Raw genomic sequence first — 17,030 nt, forward strand, 5'->3', positions numbered from 1 at the left:
CTGAAGTGCCAGTGGCTCCTGAGGAGGCCTTGATGCTGATGGACAAAAATATGGCAATTTTGGAAGCAGCCATCAAAGAAGCAGCCAGACAGGTATTATCACAGAGTGAGACATTTGGTAAACACGGACCATTTATTTATTTTCTTAATGGTGTTTTTTGGTTCTGTATGTTGGTATTAGGGTGCCCATATCATTGTGACTCCTGAAGATGGCGTTTACGGCTGTGTCTTCTCAAGGGAAACAACATACCCTTATCTTGAGGATATCCCAGACCCACAGGTGGACTGGATTCTGTGTGCTGATCCTGGAAGGTATCGTCCCTGCTGTGCACAGGGGAATGGTCCCATGGGAAACACAGCTGACCTTTAGGAGTGGTGGTTGGTGGTTTTAAATGTTTTGGAACAAGCGCTGTGAAATGAAGGCAGGTTAGACATCATGTAGTTGCCATAAATGGCTTCTCTGTCATTTTTTATCACTGTAATTCTTTTGATTTCAGTTAGTGTACTCATAAAGGTCAAGATTTATTTAAAAGAAAAAAAAATTTACAAAAATCTACATTTCAGTAATATTTTCCACACACATTATAGAAAATTTTTAAGATACAGATATATTAGGAATATTTGTGAATAAAATAACTGCTACTACTGAAAGGACATACTGCACAATTTCAAGTTTATATTTTTGAATCATGATGTGGTAGCCTTTATATTCCATTTTTTCCTTAATAATTTGCAACATTTTTTGAGGCTGGTGAAAGATAACATAACGCGCCATAGAAGCAACAAATCCTAAGCTACTTGAGCACAGCAGCTGAATCAAGATCTGAAGCAGAAAGCTGAGATTAGCCCGCGTGTCGGTGTAATATCAACGCTATGCTACACGCTGGCAGCAGAAGGGAGACTCAAAGGCGCGAAGATTTGCTGTCACTGGGGAAACCCCTGTGTTCCTCACTTATCTAACGTGAGGTCAAGCCAGAGTTTCAGCACGCTAATCTTTGAAGCACAAAACTGCTGCCTCCTGTTGAATAACAGAAAACAACAGCCTCATATTAGAAATGACTTAAATCTATCATGCTTGTGATGTGTAGTCTCAGTGTTGGCCTTTTTACGGATTGACTGGTTTTGATGTTTTATTTCCTTTCTTCCTTCCCTGCTGTTCAGGTTTGCTCCCTCACCCGTGCTGGAAAGACTGAGCTGTCTGGCAAGGAATAACTCCATCTATGTGGTTGCAAATATGGAAGACAAGAAGCTGTGTAATTCCAGTGACCCAAGGTGCCCAAGCGATGGTCACTATCAGTTCGATACCAACGTTGTCTTTGACTCAGAAGGGAAACTGGTGGCTCGTTATCACAAGGTAAAGAGGATTTTACAGTGTTCAGGAAGTTCATGATCCTCAGGTGATAAAAACGTGAAACAGAAGCTGCTTCCCAGGCTTAAATGTATTTGTACGTAGAGTCATTATAGAGCAGGTGTCAGAGGGCAGGTGAAAGTCACTGCCTTAAGATATCTTCATTAATAGCAATTAATAAAAGGAAATTAATTAAAACTCAATAAGCCCTCTATTTTCACTGCTTCTCAATAGGAAGTGACACATGAGATATTAAAACATTAATGTCCTAAATTCTTGCTATTTAAGTACAAATCCCCTTCACTGGTATAAATCAGAACCACGGGTATTTGTGCTTGACTCCTCTTGCAGTGGTATGAATTCTCCTTTTCGAAATTAAGATACAGCTTATTCACAAAACCTGTTCTCCATTACTTGTATTTAAGTGAATGAGTACTATAGTCAATATTAGTCTGATTTAAATGTTTTAATTTCTTTTCTAATCTTTTTTTCCTATTCCTTCCTTTCCATGAACAGTACAACCTTTTTGTGGCAGAGAAACAGTTTAATTACCCCAAGGATCCAGAATTTGTGACTTTCAACATATCCTTTGGCTACTTTGGCATTTTCACTTGCGCAGACATACTCCATCATGACCCAGCTGTGGTCTTGGCAAGCAGATTTCAGGTTAACACCATTCTGTTCCCAAACCACTTGGGGAAATGCTCTTCCGCTTTTATCGTCGGTCCAGTTTCACTCAGCATGGGCCGTGGGAATGGGCGTCAACTTTCTTTCAGCAAATACGCACAGCTCCACTTTAGATATGACAGGTAATGCGATATATTGCGCTCATTGATCTTGTTCACATAGGCAACTTTTATTTCTATGTAGTGCAGTTTGCATGACTAGCATTGGAACAGGCTGCCCAGGGAAGAGGTTGAGTCGCCATCCCTGGAGGTATTTAAAAGACATGTACATGTGGTGCTGAGGGACATGGTTTAGTGGTGGACTTGGCAGTGCTAGGTGAACGGATGGACCTGATGATCTTAAAGGTCTCTTCCAATCACAACGATTCTATGATTTTTTGATTCTATGTTTACCTGAGCAGGAATTCCTATCAGCTGTAGGCATGTATGCACATGTCAGTGGAATTAGGACAAGAGAATTTGTACAGACAAAAAGGAAATCAAAATGTGATATGTAGGAACTCAGAAATGCGTAAGTTGAGTAGAACACCTTCAGTTATTTGTTAAACGATCAGTTCTGAGATTTTATGCATGTGATTTTTCACCTTCTCACCCTGACCTTGGCGTTTATCAGTTTGTTGATGTGAAGGCCCAAACTTTTTTTTCTCCACTAGGTGGAAACCTAACTCTGAGAAATGTGCTTGTCAGTCTTGCAAACAGCTTCTGGGCTGGCCACCTCGTGTCAAATTTTCTTTGCAGGCTGTGTTTTCACTGAATATTTTTCCTGAACAGATGATGATGGTCACGCATAAGTTTCATAGGCACGTGCTTGTAGAACTGAGAGTAATTTACTGGTGTTGCTAAAATGTAGCCCTGAACTTTGCCATCCGAATAAAAGCAGATATGGGCCGTTCCTTTGATTCTCAGTCATTGATGACCCCGTGTCACATAACTCATTCTTTATGGATAGGTTTTACTCTGGGCTGTAAAGATTTATGTATTTATGTAAAGAGCTTGCATAAAGATGTAGCTTGTGGTAGTACCTTTTCCTTACAGATTTTTTTTGTCTTGACAATGTTATCATTCGTTTCAATCAGAAATACTGATTTTTGATGCAGCTAAACTCAATGAGGAATGTATAGCTTCAGCCACTTAAATCAAATATAATGGCATATAATTAGCACACTAATCTTGCCAATTACCATACATGAAACATCAGAGTTTGATCTAGTTTCCATTGACTGCAAAAAGCATCAGGTTAGGATTGTAGTCGGTGAAGACTTAATTTAGTTTCAAAACAATCTGGTAAACATTTGAATAAAATTTGGCACATGTTTAATTAGTGAAAACTGGTTTCTTGTACCATACACTTGCTTTCAGACTAAAAGCTTGCTGGTGTTATGTGTTTGCAGGGAGTGGTATTTATGCCCCAGATGGTCCGAGAGAGTATTATTACAATACAGAAACAGAAAATGGTCACCTTTTGGTGACAGAACCGAGTTCACACCCACGTCTGTCTCCTGACTATCCTGCTGCTGTTAACTGGAAATTGTATGCCAGCAGTATTGAACAGCTTCCATCAAACAGTCGCTGTTTCAGCGGGGTCATTTACCATGATCTCTTCTCCTTTACAGAGCTTGCTGAACCTGAGGGAGACCGTGCCATTTGCCAGCAGGACCTCTGTTGCCATCTGGGTTACAAGACGGCAGAGAAGCAGAAGGATGACGTTTATGTTCTGGGCGCCTTTGATGGGCTACAAGTTGTTGAAGGAGAGTATTCTTGTTGTTTGGACAGTGGGAAGGCTGGAATAATCTCTTTGCAGCCCGTTTGCATTTATCTTTTTTTTTGGTTGAGGGGGTTCAAGAGGAGACATTTTTTAGGCCCCCCTGAAAACAATTGTTTTCTTTTTGATGCATTTTGACTTCATTCGGGGTGTTGATCCTGCTTCTCTGCCTAGGTTATAAATGCTGAAAGTCAATACCCTGAGGTGACCCTGTGCTGTTACGCTTCAAGGAGATTTCCATATATACGTTCAACAGGGAAAGAAGATCGTAGGGATGCATCATAGGGATGCTCTTATCACAGCAGAGAGCTGTTTCCTGCTCAGTGGATTGTGCCATTGAGCTGATGTGATTCTCCAACATGCGGTTACCTAACAAAATGATGACACTAAATACGGATATAACCTTTGTATTCACAGGGCTTGTCAGTGTATTGGTTCTTTTAAAATTCATTGTTAGGCTTTCATTTTTTAATGTGTTGTATCTTTATATCTTTTCCCTGTGTCTGGAGAGTATTCCCACTAGAGTAGGCAAATAAGTATGGCTTCAATTTTTTAGAAAACTCAGCCAGAGCTGAAGTAACTTACCTAGGTCACAAACTATTCCACATCTATGACTAAATGCATATGTATTGTGCATGATGCACACGTAACTTATAAACACATGTGTGTGCACAAGACAGAGTGCTTTGCTGTGGTGCTGGCAAAGAACAGTCTTTTTATAAAGTTTCAGGTGCCACCCACAGATCCTCTTGCCCTGAATAAACGAGTAGATGTATTGAATCATTTCTTTATCATGACAGCTTTTCTTGCTATCAAATCCAGCTCTTGATTGTTGAAAGTTAAAGGTATTTTGCCTTTCTGTATCCACAGATCTGCACGCTGCTCAAGTGCCAGAGCACAGACCTGAACACGTATGGGCAGCTGGTGGAGACGGCTCAGACCAAGTTTGAGATGTTCTCCCTCAGCAGCACGTTTGGCACTAACTACGTCTTTCCAGAAGTCCTGTACAGTGTGGTAGAGCTGGCCCCCCAGGGGGGGTTCCAGGTAATGGGGCACCCTTGTGAGTTGTCAGACTTGTAACACAAATGGTCAAAAAGCCACTACAAGACAGAGCAGCAACTTGGTAGTTATCAGTGTCCTCTATTTCAGTAACTGGCTTGAGTTCAAAGCAGCTTTATTTCTGCCTGATTCTCCTGGCTGCATTCATACAGCACGTCCGTTTTGCCGATTCCCTTGTTCCCTGTCCCGCCAAATCTCCTCGTTTATCTCAGACTTCATGGTAGCTCCAAGTGAGCTACGATATCTCTCAGCTGGGTCAAAATTAATGAATATATTATTTTGTGTTGGTCATAAAATAGTACTGCTTTGCTGATGTTCCTGTTTATTTTACTTTTTCATAATTAGGTGCTAACTGATGGACATCTGATAAGTCGGACTAGTACATCAAAGCCAGTTTTGAGTGTAACACTCTTTGGGAGGTGGTATGAAAAAGACCCTCCACACACCCAGCAAGCTTCACCATGATTTCACTCCACATCTTTTAAGATCTCATCTGCTTGTTTCTGTAATGCTAATTAATCATAATTAGTCATAATGCTAATCAATGTTAATTAATGTTAATACCCATAATTATAGTGGCATTCTATTTCTTAAGTTGCCTTATCTAACAGCACTGCACACTGATTTTTTTACTTGTTTCTGCAGCAAAAATAAATTACTCTACTGGGCAGTTCTGTATGTGTTTTTACGATAGCGTTGTTTGTTGTAGGCTTGACCTTGACACTGGGGACAACAGAAAATAAATTTCTCTGACTTAAGTCGTGTAGGATTCAGGCAGTGGGTTGTGGCCCAATAACAACCGATTTTTAATTCTTTGAAATTTTTGGTGGAGGATTAGAAGTCGTTTCCACTACACTGTTCCACCCCATCTCTGAACATACACTTTCCTAAACCAGAGATTAACAGAGCCTTCGAAGGCCAATGGTCGAACTTTTATCATTAACTTAGAAAAAGAAAACAAGCCTTGAAACACTGTTACTTCAAAACCAGTTATTCAACTCAGCACACAGTGTGATGTGTTATGCCATGCCCTAACTTACAGTTGGATGAGTGTACTTGAATCTCTCTAGTGACGGTATTAGGGTGTGGAAAATTTCCTTTCCGTGAAACTATTGATAACTGTGTCAACTTTTTCAAGGAGTCAGGTAAGTCCATATAAAAAATTCTCAAAACAAGCCATTTTGAAGGTGCATATCTGTCTTCCCATGAAGTGGTTACTCACGCTGGCACGAGGGAGAGTCAGGACTGTGCAGGCAGGTGTTGGGAAAGGCAAGTGAACAGCTTGAACAGCTTGAACACACAAGCATGTGTGCGGGTGCAGGCCCTATAGACTGTGCTTTCTAAGCAAACGGACTGGATTCCTTAGCGTGGCGCGGCTGAGATTTCTATGTGCGGCTAATTCTGTTGTTTGTTCTGCAGGTTTGTTTTGAAGTAAAAACATTGTTCACACTTAATCTGACCAGCAACATAAAAAAATAGACTGGCAGGATGCAAAATATATCATTTTTGAACAAAGTGGAACGTTGTGAAAAATGAAATCTCAGTCTGTAAATGTACTAAATTGTCACCCTCTACAATTCATATAATAGAAGTACTGTGTTTTCTAGATTATTTCTAGATTTCTAGAGTGTTTTCTACTTGTTTGTGGAGAAAAAGTACCATATCCCTACATTTATATCTGCACCCTAGGACATGGTGTCTTGTTACAGCTAAGCAACATAACTACTCGCTGTTGCTAAAAATGAGAAGCTTGTGATTTCCTCACTCTGCCCACATGTCCTCACCGCTTTGCAGTGATTGCATGGTTCCAGGCGTGACCCTTCACACGGGCTTCTCCACAGTGAGATTAACCCTTCAGACAAGGAGTAGTCATCCACTCAGCCTCTCTTAGCACAAGAAAAGGAGCAGGACCACAATCTGAAGACAGACTACCATCAAATCTACTACCATTAACATCAAATCGCATGCTGTTTGTCACAAAAGTAAGTCCTCGGATTACTGCCACCCTCGCGCAGTAGCAGAGACAGGGGAGAGTGCAGTAGCGGGGTGAGGAGAGTGGACTGGGAGGATGGAGGTTTGAAAAGTAGAGAGAGGTCTGGGATGAATTTCCCCTTACGTTGCCCTCAGCCATGTGTAGCCGGGAGTGCTGTAGTTTCATTAAGTTTTTAGTGGGTTGGTTTGTTCAACCGGAGTTAGTTCCTTGTTCCTGGGTGAGCTCCCAGCGCTGCAGGCAGTAGGCGGTGCTGCCTGCTGGTCCAGAGGCAGACAGGGACGCCTCCATCCCACCGTACTGCGGAAACCCCCCTGTCGTGGCAGTGTGACTTGAGCTTTGTGGGGCAGTGCCCTGGCCCTGCGCTTGTAACTTTTTCTGCTCAGCCCTGCCAGGGTAGTCACCTTTCTGGGCTGACTGTTGTGCCAGCTGTTGCTAAACAAGGGAGCGTTTACTGCTTCCTCCTTTAGACTTCTGTCTGATTACAGTTAATGTGACTCAAGCCCTATTTCATTTGGTAAGAAAAGCGGGAAGGGTGGGGAAGGCTTGCAAGCTCCATTACTTCAGCTATCACTGAAATCTCTACTGCAGCCTTTTAAAGGCTCGTATTTAAGGCTCTGAATGAGCATGCTGTATCTAGTAATGTATGGAAAGAAGTACTTAGAGGCGAACGTTACCAGAGGCAAATCAATGTTCCTAATGGTTGAAAGCCTCAGTCAGTGCTACTCTTGCAGGAAACCCTCTGATGCTTGCGTTCACCCACATTTCTGTCTTTTCTGAGACAGGTCTGCAGTGACAGTCTGCTGTAGCTGAAGGCAGACAGCCTGGTCTGCTTCCCACTATTCAGAAAACCTTTTCCAAATGAGAATACTGCAATTACTAGAAAGTCAAAAAAATGGAAAATGTCATAGCAAAAAATGCATTTGAACTGAAATGAAGATTAAATATGAAAGCCTCTCAATACACAGCATGTTCCTGGGGACAGGAAAGGTGAGCAGAGGAGCAGGCATGCCACTGCACCTGGTGAATGAACTCTTTGCTTCAGGCTAACAGCAGCCAGGCAATGAGGTACTCTGTAAATGGTCCAGCTAGTGGCTTACTTGCCTGATTTCAGAGGAAAATATTCCCCCAGATGCATATTTTCTGGGGGAAGGCTGTTGGAAAGTGATGTACTGCTAAACAGAAGCAACTGGGAGAGCCACTGGGATAAATCCAAGGGACAGTTCTGTTGCTGGCATGTATGTTACATCTAAGTACAGCGAGATGCTAATGTAATGACTTTGGTCTAAAAAAACTTGGGGAAGCGAGCTGCGCATACTGGCACATAGCATAGGAATTGGGGAATATGAAGACACTAGAATTAAGCAGTTTTTAAGACCTTCAGTTTTGCTAGTCAAACTTTACAGAAGACTAGCTCCAGGGGTGACACATCCACCTTTCCCCTGGCTGTCAGAGTTGAGCCAGCATAGATAGCAAAAGTCTATTGCAATAAATGGCAGAGAAAAGCATAACAACAAAACCAGAACCATTCTTCCTAGCCATGTGTTTAATGATTTATTTTGATATTGGCACAGTTAGTCTTGGCATTGCCCACTTTTTTAATCTAGTTGAGTTGCGACATCCTTACTGTGTACTGTTATACTTTCCTGTATATCAACTGCAACAGATTCCAAGGTAATGGCTTCAACTGACCTTCCTCCCTCCCTCCCTCCTTCAAAGTTAAACTTTGTCCCACTTTACTTTTCTGTGCATGCTTCTTTTGCACCGTTTGTCTGTGACTCAGAGCATTCCAGGAGCTGCGAGGCACAACCATGCTCCCTTCCCAGCCTCTCCTGCACACTGCGGTGTTTGCGCTCGCAGCCCTTCAGGCCCTGGCCTCCGACACCTTCATTGCAGCCATCTACGAGCATGCTGTCATCCTGCCAGATGCCACTGACGAGCCTGTTTCTCCCGATGATGCTTTGGCCCTGATGAACAAAAACATGGATGTCTTGGAAGGGGCCATCAAGGAAGCCGCCCAGCAGGTACTAGGTCTATTGGGAATGTTGTTAATTAGTGTTTTCTTCTCCTGCTCACCCTCCTGATTATCTGTTGGTGACTGAATTCTTAACGGAGCCCATTGTCTCAGGGTGCCCACATCATTGTGACTCCTGAAGACGGCATTTATGGCTGGCGTTTCACCAGAGAAGCCATCTACCCCTACCTGGAGGATATCCCTGATCCGGCGGTGAACTGGGTTCCCTGTACCGACCCCACAAGGTGATTCCTTCTGCAGTGATTTTTCATTATGAGGGTGGTGAGGCACTGGAACAGGTTGCCCAGAGAGGCTGTGGATGCCCCATCCCTGGAAGTGTTCAAGGCCAGGCTGGATGGGGCTTTGAGCAGCCTGGTCTAGTGGGAGGTGTCCCTGCCCATGGCAGGGGGGTTGGAACTAAATGATCTTTAAGGTCCCTTCCAGCCCAAACCATTCTGTCATTCTATGATTTATGTGGTTTCAAACTGGTGTCTCATGGATCATGAGCTGCTCCCAATAAATGCCTGAGAACTGCTAATGCTTTTGACATGAGGGTAAGTTACAATTAAAGTTGCATATGAAGGTAAGTTACATGATAAAATATACATCATGTCCAAGACTAATTGACAAGGGAACCCTGTTAAAAAAAAATGTTTTTTGAATTAGACACTTTAAAGAGAAATTCAAACAATATGCAGAATTTGGGTTACTGAATGTAAAGGAAACATCTTTTTTTTTTTGTTTTTTGCACTTGGGAAAGCTTTAATGCCAAAATATGCTGCTTCTCATTCTGCTGTCAGTTTTTTCACACTATTTTGAACAGAACTGATTGTAAATTCTTAACGCTAGTTTTTGTTTATTTTGTTGTTTTGTTTTTTTTACAAATGCTGTGTTCAAATAAAAGCACACATACTATTTTTGTGGACAGCCAAGAACTAGTTTCTGAGCAGCTAATAACAGAGGTGAGGAGAGGTTAGTAGTCAAAGTCCAAACCTCTGAATGATACAAGCCCAGGAACTTTCGGTCTTAGTTTTTCAGAGATAAGACAAGGTAAAGTCCGAATTGCTAGAGTCTCTCTCCCTGTAGAACATGATCTATCATTCAAACATCATGTTCCAGCAGAGACAAGCTAACCTATAGCCGAGTGCTGGACTGCAGATCCGTACAGCATGCAATATTTGCTCAGCCATGGAACTATAGCTGTGGTGTGGCTTTTTCACCACGGCTTTCTGCAGCTGCTCGATGATGAGGTGCTTAGAGCATGTTATTGCATCTTGTGAGGATGTAATTCCTCAACAGTACTGAGAGGAAGATTCAGAATGGGGAGAAGTCCAGGATGTGCAACTTTCTACTGAGACATAAGTAGCTAAAATATACAGAGTCTTTCAGTGAATGTGGGGTGGCAGCGTGTCTAAGTAGGTCTTTATTCCAGTCTTCGTACAGTTCATTTTTGTGAAGGTGATCTGTGTGTCTCTTCACTGTCCTAAATCAGGCTTTTCATTAGCACCTTGTGGGAATATAATGCCTGCCATCACAGTCTGGTATGCGCTGTTCCTTGGTGCTACCTATGTATCTTGCATGATGGTGGACCTGTATGGCCCAGTCCTCCTATGACCTTTCACAGAACGACTGTGATGAGGTTGCCAAAGTTCATGCACGCCTTGCAAAACCAAATGCACACCTTGCAGAGGGCGATGTCTGCTCTCTTCTGCCCTGGTACGGGTGCTTCAGAGGTGCTGGCAGTTTATGGCACATGGCCTATCGCATCTTGAAATAAATATCCCACTGCTGTTTATGCCATGGCTAGAGGACTGTGTACTCCCATCCGCGGGAGGAGATGAATTGTCTTGACCACATCAGCTGCAGTATTCGACAGCTTGACTCTGCTTGGTGTGTCGAGGGCCCAGAGCTATGGTCCTCAGGTACTGCTATGCCAGATGCGAGGGATTCTCCTGTGTGACACCAAGTTAAGTCTCTTCCTCTGCCCAGTGATTCCTCTCCTGCCATTTCTCAGCCCTAGAATTATCCGATTGCTGCAGAGCACATTCTGGGTGCCAAGGGGTGCTGACAGGCAGCCCAAGGGTGGCACGTCCCTCCAGATGCCGATGGGAGGCCTCCAGGACCTTCTCCAAGGTGCAGGAAGCAACCTGAGGGATTGCTGCAGCCACCCTGTGTACCTGCCTGCCCTGCCCTGCCTGCAGGATCAGAGGGGCTGCCGGTGTGCCCTCAGTGATGGACACCTCTGACAGCACAGTTTTTCTTAGTCTTTTTTTTTTCCTTCTCCCTAAAATGCATTAGATTTGCTCCAGCTCCAGTGCAGGAACGACTCAGCTGCATGGCCAGGAATAACTCCATCTATGTGGTTGCGAACGTGGGGGACAAGAAGCCGTGTAACGCCAGTGATCCCAGCTGCCCCAGCGACGGTCGCTATCAGTACAACACTGATGTCGTCTTTGACCCAGAGGGCAAACTGGTGGCTCGTTACCACAAGGTAAAGTGGCCTTGGAAAGTTAGGAGCTTTTTTTCCACTTCTTCCAAAATTTCTTCATTTAGCAAGAGAATTAAACACCAGTCATAGTCCCATGGCAGCTTTTTGCTTCTGTTTATAATTTAAAAGTATCTCTCTCTTGCTGTGAAGTGTTGACTTCAAATTTGCATTTGCTGTCATGTTTCTCAAAACAGAACAGAATGAAAAATGATTACTCAAGTCCAATTTACTGGCATGTGGTTTTGGTTGACTTCCTCAGTTCATTAACTCCCTATTACTGGAAATTCTACTGCTGGAGCAGCTTTATTTTTCAGTGCCATGTCTTCACCAGACTACCTCTTCACGTTCCAGGATTTAAAAATGTTCATCTGCATCTCATCTTACATAAGTAGTCTGATTTAAGCAAGACAGGCCCTTTCCTATCATTTGTTTTTCTGATGGTGTTTCAGCACAGTTTTTGCATAACAGAAATTATCTGGACAAAACCATGGACATAAGCTGGGTGTAAAAAGAGATGAAGGTCTTGAAATATTTACACCCAATAAAAGTACCTTCTCTCAGTTTTGTGTGCACACCTGCAAGGTTCATCAAAGTTGTTTGAAGGTCATGTGTCAGATATGCAGATATGGCTAGACTTGAAGTCAGGTGTTTATTTAATGCACTTCAGGCCCAGTATTTCATCTGGTTCTTCAGAGGCGGTGCCAAGATATTTCTTTGTGAGCAAACTGGGTGAGAGGGACTCTGATACTCTGGAGGATGGTCCTCCGTGTGCCAGCCTGGCATGGCCCAGGCAATGAGTTTCAAGTTCAGTAAACTTGAACCTCTTTTCTGGCTCAGTGGCACGTGTATATTGTCCAGGTCACCTGGAGATTAAAGGGCTCTTTTAGTAAACATGAACGCAAAGGAACAAGGAAAACGTTGGAAAGCTGAGAATGTCGCAAACTTGGATTTTTCTGTCAGCTGAGACCATCTGCCTTTCCCCCGTCACCATCGCTTTTGTTTTCTTCTCCACTCTGCAATCTTCCTGGACTGTCTCGCACTTCCTGCTGGTGCTGGGTGCTTCCAGTCCTTCGATGCCTCTCCGCACCAAGGTCACCAATCCTGTCTCTTGGCACCAGATCCTCCCTGCTCCTCATCATTACTATTTTTCTTCTGTGTGTCTTTTGGGTCACCAGAATTATAAAGCAGGTGGGGAAACTGGAGAGATTATTCATAGGGGAGTTGTGGGTGGCCGACACCAACAGACCTGCAGATAGTTGGTTGCTTTCCTAGCTAGAAGTGTCTCCCCATATCCACCTTTTGGGCACTATTGCGATCATACAATGTTAGCCTGACTTCCTAGATGTGAAGACTTCAAACGCATCTTAAAAAAAATTCTCTTGTCATTCTGAAAAATTTTAGGGAATGAGTCCAGGATATTGCAGTAGGTGCCTTTAACTGGTTTCTCTTTTTACCTTCCCTTACAGCATAATCTCTTTATGTCAGAAGCTCTGTTTTTTAATTACCCAAAAGAGCCAGAAGCTGTCACCTTTGAGACTCCCTTTGGGAAGTTTGGCATTTTCACGTGCTTTGACATCCTTTTCCGGGAGCCTGCCGTGGTCCTGGTGAGTGAGCTGCAGGTGGACACCGTGCTCTTCCCAACAGCATGGATGAACGTCCTGCCATTTCTGACTGCAGTTGAGTTTCACTCTGCCTGGGCTATGGGCATGCGTGTCAACTTCTTAGCCGCCAATACACACCATACCAATTTGTCTATGACAGGTAATTAATTCTCACTCTGTCTGAAAAATCTTTATAGCCATGAATCTTTATTCTCTGTTCTGCAAGTTGATTTTGTGGAGGAATATATTTATTTGGAAAGTGAAGAGTCTGGTCACCAAATTTTAAACCTGACAACCCCTGTCTCTACTGATGCCATACAAAGCATAGCAAAACTTGTGGTGTTTTCTTTTCTTCTCCCTGACTTCTTAGCACCTTTTTCCCTTGCCTTGCCTTGCCTTGCCTTGCCTTGCCTTGCCTTGCCTTCCCTCCCCTCCCCTCCCCTCCCCTCCCCTCCCCTCCCCTTCTTCTAAAGAAGTAGTAAGTTACTGCCCCTTCTATCTGAGTAGAAACTTCTGAAATGTAGGTTCTTTTCCTCTCCACCTGTAAGTCTACAACTGAATGCCGAACAATAAATATAAGCCAAACACATGGTTCCATTTATTCTGTCCAAATGAAAGACCTGTTTGTAGCTGTATTTAACACAGTTGTGGAAAAGTGTTAAAAACAAATTTTCAGACCTGCGCAGTAACACTGCTAAGAATTCTGCATTTTTTTTTAAGAGTGCAGCACTGATTTTCTAGAGCTTAGCTTATGAGATAGCATATTTCAGCTTGACCGGTATCTTCACTGAGCTGCGAAACCACAGTATTGGCTTGGGGCTTCTCATTTGAAATGCCTGACAGGCCAATCCGTGTTGTCCATTTTATGTGGCGCTCTGGCCGTGATGGGTACGACAGATCATCTTTGATTTCCCTCTGTTGCTTGGCACTGGTCGGGTGGGAATTCCCCATACCGGGAATACGAGTCCTCAGCCAGTGCAAACAGGGCTGGACACCCACTGTCTCCTTCTGTGTTCACCAGGACGGGCCTGTGATATGGGCCTATGTTGTGTTTTAGGTGGTCTCAATCAGTGGATGGTCTCAATCATTAGATGGTCCTTTTACATCAATTAGCCAAGAATAAAGGAATTCTCAAGAATCTCTGTTGCATAGAGGAGGAAAGAGAACTGTGGAGGCCATAAACACAACCATAACATAACATCCTCTGTCTTTGGCTACGCTGAGCAAGCCTCGGCCAGAGAAATAAATGCTATTCTTTGCCAAAGCATGAGCTCTATGGACTGAGTTGCTAATGGTCACCTTCGGTGAGACTAAAATTTGTGTAATATTTATAAAATAGCGGACAAGCTAGCTGCAGGGACAATCAAAGGACAATATGAAATCTTTTATTCTGTTTGGACTGACTCTTGCGCTGTCCTCAGGGAGCGGCATTTATGCACCAGACGGAGCCAGAACGTACTACTACAATATGAAAACTGAGGATGGTCGCCTCCTAGTTGCTAAACTAGATTCACACCCTCGCCTTTCTCCCGCCTCCCCGCCTGCTGTCAGCTGGAGCTCATATGCTTCGAGTGTCAAAAGATTCTCACCAAATGACCATGATTTTGAAGGACTCATCTTCCATGACAAGTTCACTTTCACTGAGCTCACTAAGCCTGAGGGGAATATCACCGTTTGCCAGAAGGACCTCTGCTGTCACTTGAACTACAAGATGGTAGGGAAACGAGAAGACGAAGTTTATGTGCTAGGTGCTTTTGATGGGCTTCATGTCGTTGAAGGACAATACTACCTGCAGGTAATGATTCTCGGGGCGGGGGGGATGACTCATATTTTAGGAAGCTTCGTTACAGGGAGAAACCTTCAGCTCCTGTGGGGGGAAAAAGACAATTACTTTCTTTTATGCTGGAGTCTTGATGTCCTGTTTGTTAGCAACAGGAAGTAGTTGCTAAAACATCCAAGCCTGCTTACTTTTAAATACAACAAATGCAGTGGAGAGGTCTTTAAACCTCTTTTAAGTTCCCAGAGTGCTCTCACTATTATTTTAAGCATGCAATATGGGCTAAATTTAGGTTGTCTTTTGTGACTATCTCCAGTAAGTGTTCTGAATCTCCTCTGTAATCCTCATCAAAAGGTTGCTGTTAAAAAATCTGTTCATTCTATCTATCTTTATGAGACGCTCTGATAATTTAGATTCACAGAGATGTTAATTTTTTGTCATTACTCAAATTATAGCAATGAAGTTTACTGAGTGGCATATGACTTCATAAGACAGTGAATTACATCCTAGTTGAATTTGCTTAAAGCCACATTAGAAAACCTTCTTTGCCTTCATAACTAAGTTATTGTGCCAGCAGATTATTCTTTTCTTTAGTTAGTTACTTCTGTCTGTCAACACAGCCTTTGCATACCAGCTGGTACAGATTCCAGGATATGGGGGAGGTCTTAGCCAGCAAACAGGTCAACTAATACATTTAAGAAGGTAGCTTGAATAGATTCAGTGAGCTTGCTTGGGAAATTTATTTTGGTGATTTTGCCAGATGGCCTCTACCAGTACTGAATTTTCTAGAGAAGACAGAAATTTCTACCCTTAATTTTTCCCTCAGTATTTTTTCATTTCCTTAGAACATACTGAGAGAATCTGATTGTTTATTTCTCTGCTTGTCTGCATTTCAACATGAAACCGTATTTGCTAATGAATAATACTTCTGATCTTTGCAAATACACTTCTACCCCACAATATCTGCCACAAATAGACAAACTCCTCTGTAACTTGTCAGCAAAACCAGCTAGCATCCTTTGAATCTTTTTCATGGATTTCATGATTTTCATGATTTCATCTATTTCATGGATGAAATAAGGTGCCCTTGCAGCACTTACATCAGAAACAGGTTATTTCTAACTACTAAAGCAATGCAGGTCTGGAATACCCCTGGTCAGATCAAGGAGTAAAAAAATAAACTACAACTAAAAAGGAGTTGCTTAAAGATTATGAAAGAGATCCTGTGACAGTCACATACTCCAACACAGGCTAGCTTTGATGGCACAAGGCTTTCCTACCAGAGTGTTTCTGTCTTGCTGAATAGGTTGTTGTCTTCTCCTCCCCGCAGATCTGCACGCTGCTCAAGTGCCAGAGCACGGACCGGAACACGTGTGGGCAGCCGGTGGAGACGGCTCAGACCAAGTTTGAGATGTTCTCCCTCAGCGGCACGTTTGGCACTAACTACGTCTTTCCAGAAGTCTTGTACAGCGGGGTAGAGCTGGCCCCCGGGGAGTTCGAGGTAATGGGGCAACTGGGAGCTGTGTCATGCTAGGTTCTCTGTGGGATAGTAATGGAATAAACTGTCTCAAAACAGCCAAAGTGAACTTGCTCATAATGAATAATCAGACCAATTAAATACCTTTTAATGAAGTCACTAGTTTCAGTAAGAGGTATGGTCTGATGCACCTTCTTCCTGTTTTGTCACATCTTTATGAGCTCTTGGCCTGTTCATATGAGTACTTCTCTAATCATGTCATTCTCTTACCTTTTTCAATCAGGTATTGAATGATGGGCGCTTGATGAGCAAGACAAGACCAACAAAACCAGTCATCACTGTGACGCTTTTTGGACGGTGGTATGAAAAGGATCATCTGAAATGAGACCCACAACCACCAGCCTTCCCATGATATTACCATAAGTGAAGCTGTGTACTATTAATCTTATGTCCAAATGAGATACAGCATCCTCTACTGCAACAATCCCAGCTATGTTTCTTATTTCCAGTTGCACAAACTTCTTATCGATGTGCTTTGTTTAGTAATAATGCAGCAATATTATTTTGTTGCTACCATTTATTGAGAAGTATCTATTTCTATATCATAAGATTGCTAATCTTTTATTAGTGTAAAACAACAGTTGTGTTTCTTTCTCTGTTTTCTGGATTTTTCTTTTTCTAGCCCTCAGAAAATCTATATTGTGGGCCAGAGGATACATTCTTACTAACATAACATTGCATATTTTGTAATTGCAGATTATTATGAGACCAGTAAATAAAACAGTGAAAAATGTCATTCATGGCAGCTCTAGACAAAAAAACTCAATAA

The 17,030-nt window shown here is 42.8% G+C and overlaps 2 protein-coding genes across 3 annotated transcripts; both read left to right on the forward strand.

Annotated features, from left to right (window-relative positions):
- The first annotated feature begins 1,233 nt into the window (after positions 1-1,233).
- On the forward strand, positions 1,234-5,319 carry LOC128907512 (pantetheinase-like). The gene is made up of 5 exons (XM_054196471.1): positions 1,234-1,353; positions 1,967-2,156; positions 3,425-3,837; positions 4,666-4,839; positions 5,200-5,319. Exons 1-5 carry the CDS (start codon positions 1,234-1,236, stop codon positions 5,317-5,319), a joined length of 1,017 nt encoding a protein of 338 aa, XP_054052446.1.
- Positions 5,320-6,620: 1,301 nt separating this feature from the next.
- Positions 6,621-16,997, forward strand: LOC128907275 (pantetheinase-like). Of its 2 annotated transcripts, none has more exons than XM_054195947.1 (8): positions 6,621-6,836; positions 8,597-8,868; positions 8,973-9,103; positions 11,157-11,349; positions 12,813-13,107; positions 14,369-14,742; positions 16,055-16,225; positions 16,485-16,997. In XM_054195947.1, the coding sequence occupies exons 2-8, from the start codon at positions 8,656-8,658 to the stop codon at positions 16,584-16,586; spliced, it is 1,479 nt and encodes a 492-aa protein (XP_054051922.1). In that variant the 5' UTR covers positions 6,621-6,836; positions 8,597-8,655; the 3' UTR covers positions 16,587-16,997. The 2 variants fall into 2 exon arrangements, with proteins under 2 accessions (XP_054051922.1, XP_054051921.1); XM_054195946.1 differs by having other exon boundaries at positions 6,623-6,836; positions 8,628-8,868.
- The last annotated feature ends 33 nt before the right edge of the window (positions 16,998-17,030 follow it).

Source organism: Rissa tridactyla, chromosome 3 (assembly GCF_028500815.1).
Source record: "Rissa tridactyla isolate bRisTri1 chromosome 3, bRisTri1.patW.cur.20221130, whole genome shotgun sequence".
Taxonomy (NCBI): Eukaryota; Metazoa; Chordata; class Aves; order Charadriiformes; family Laridae; genus Rissa; species Rissa tridactyla.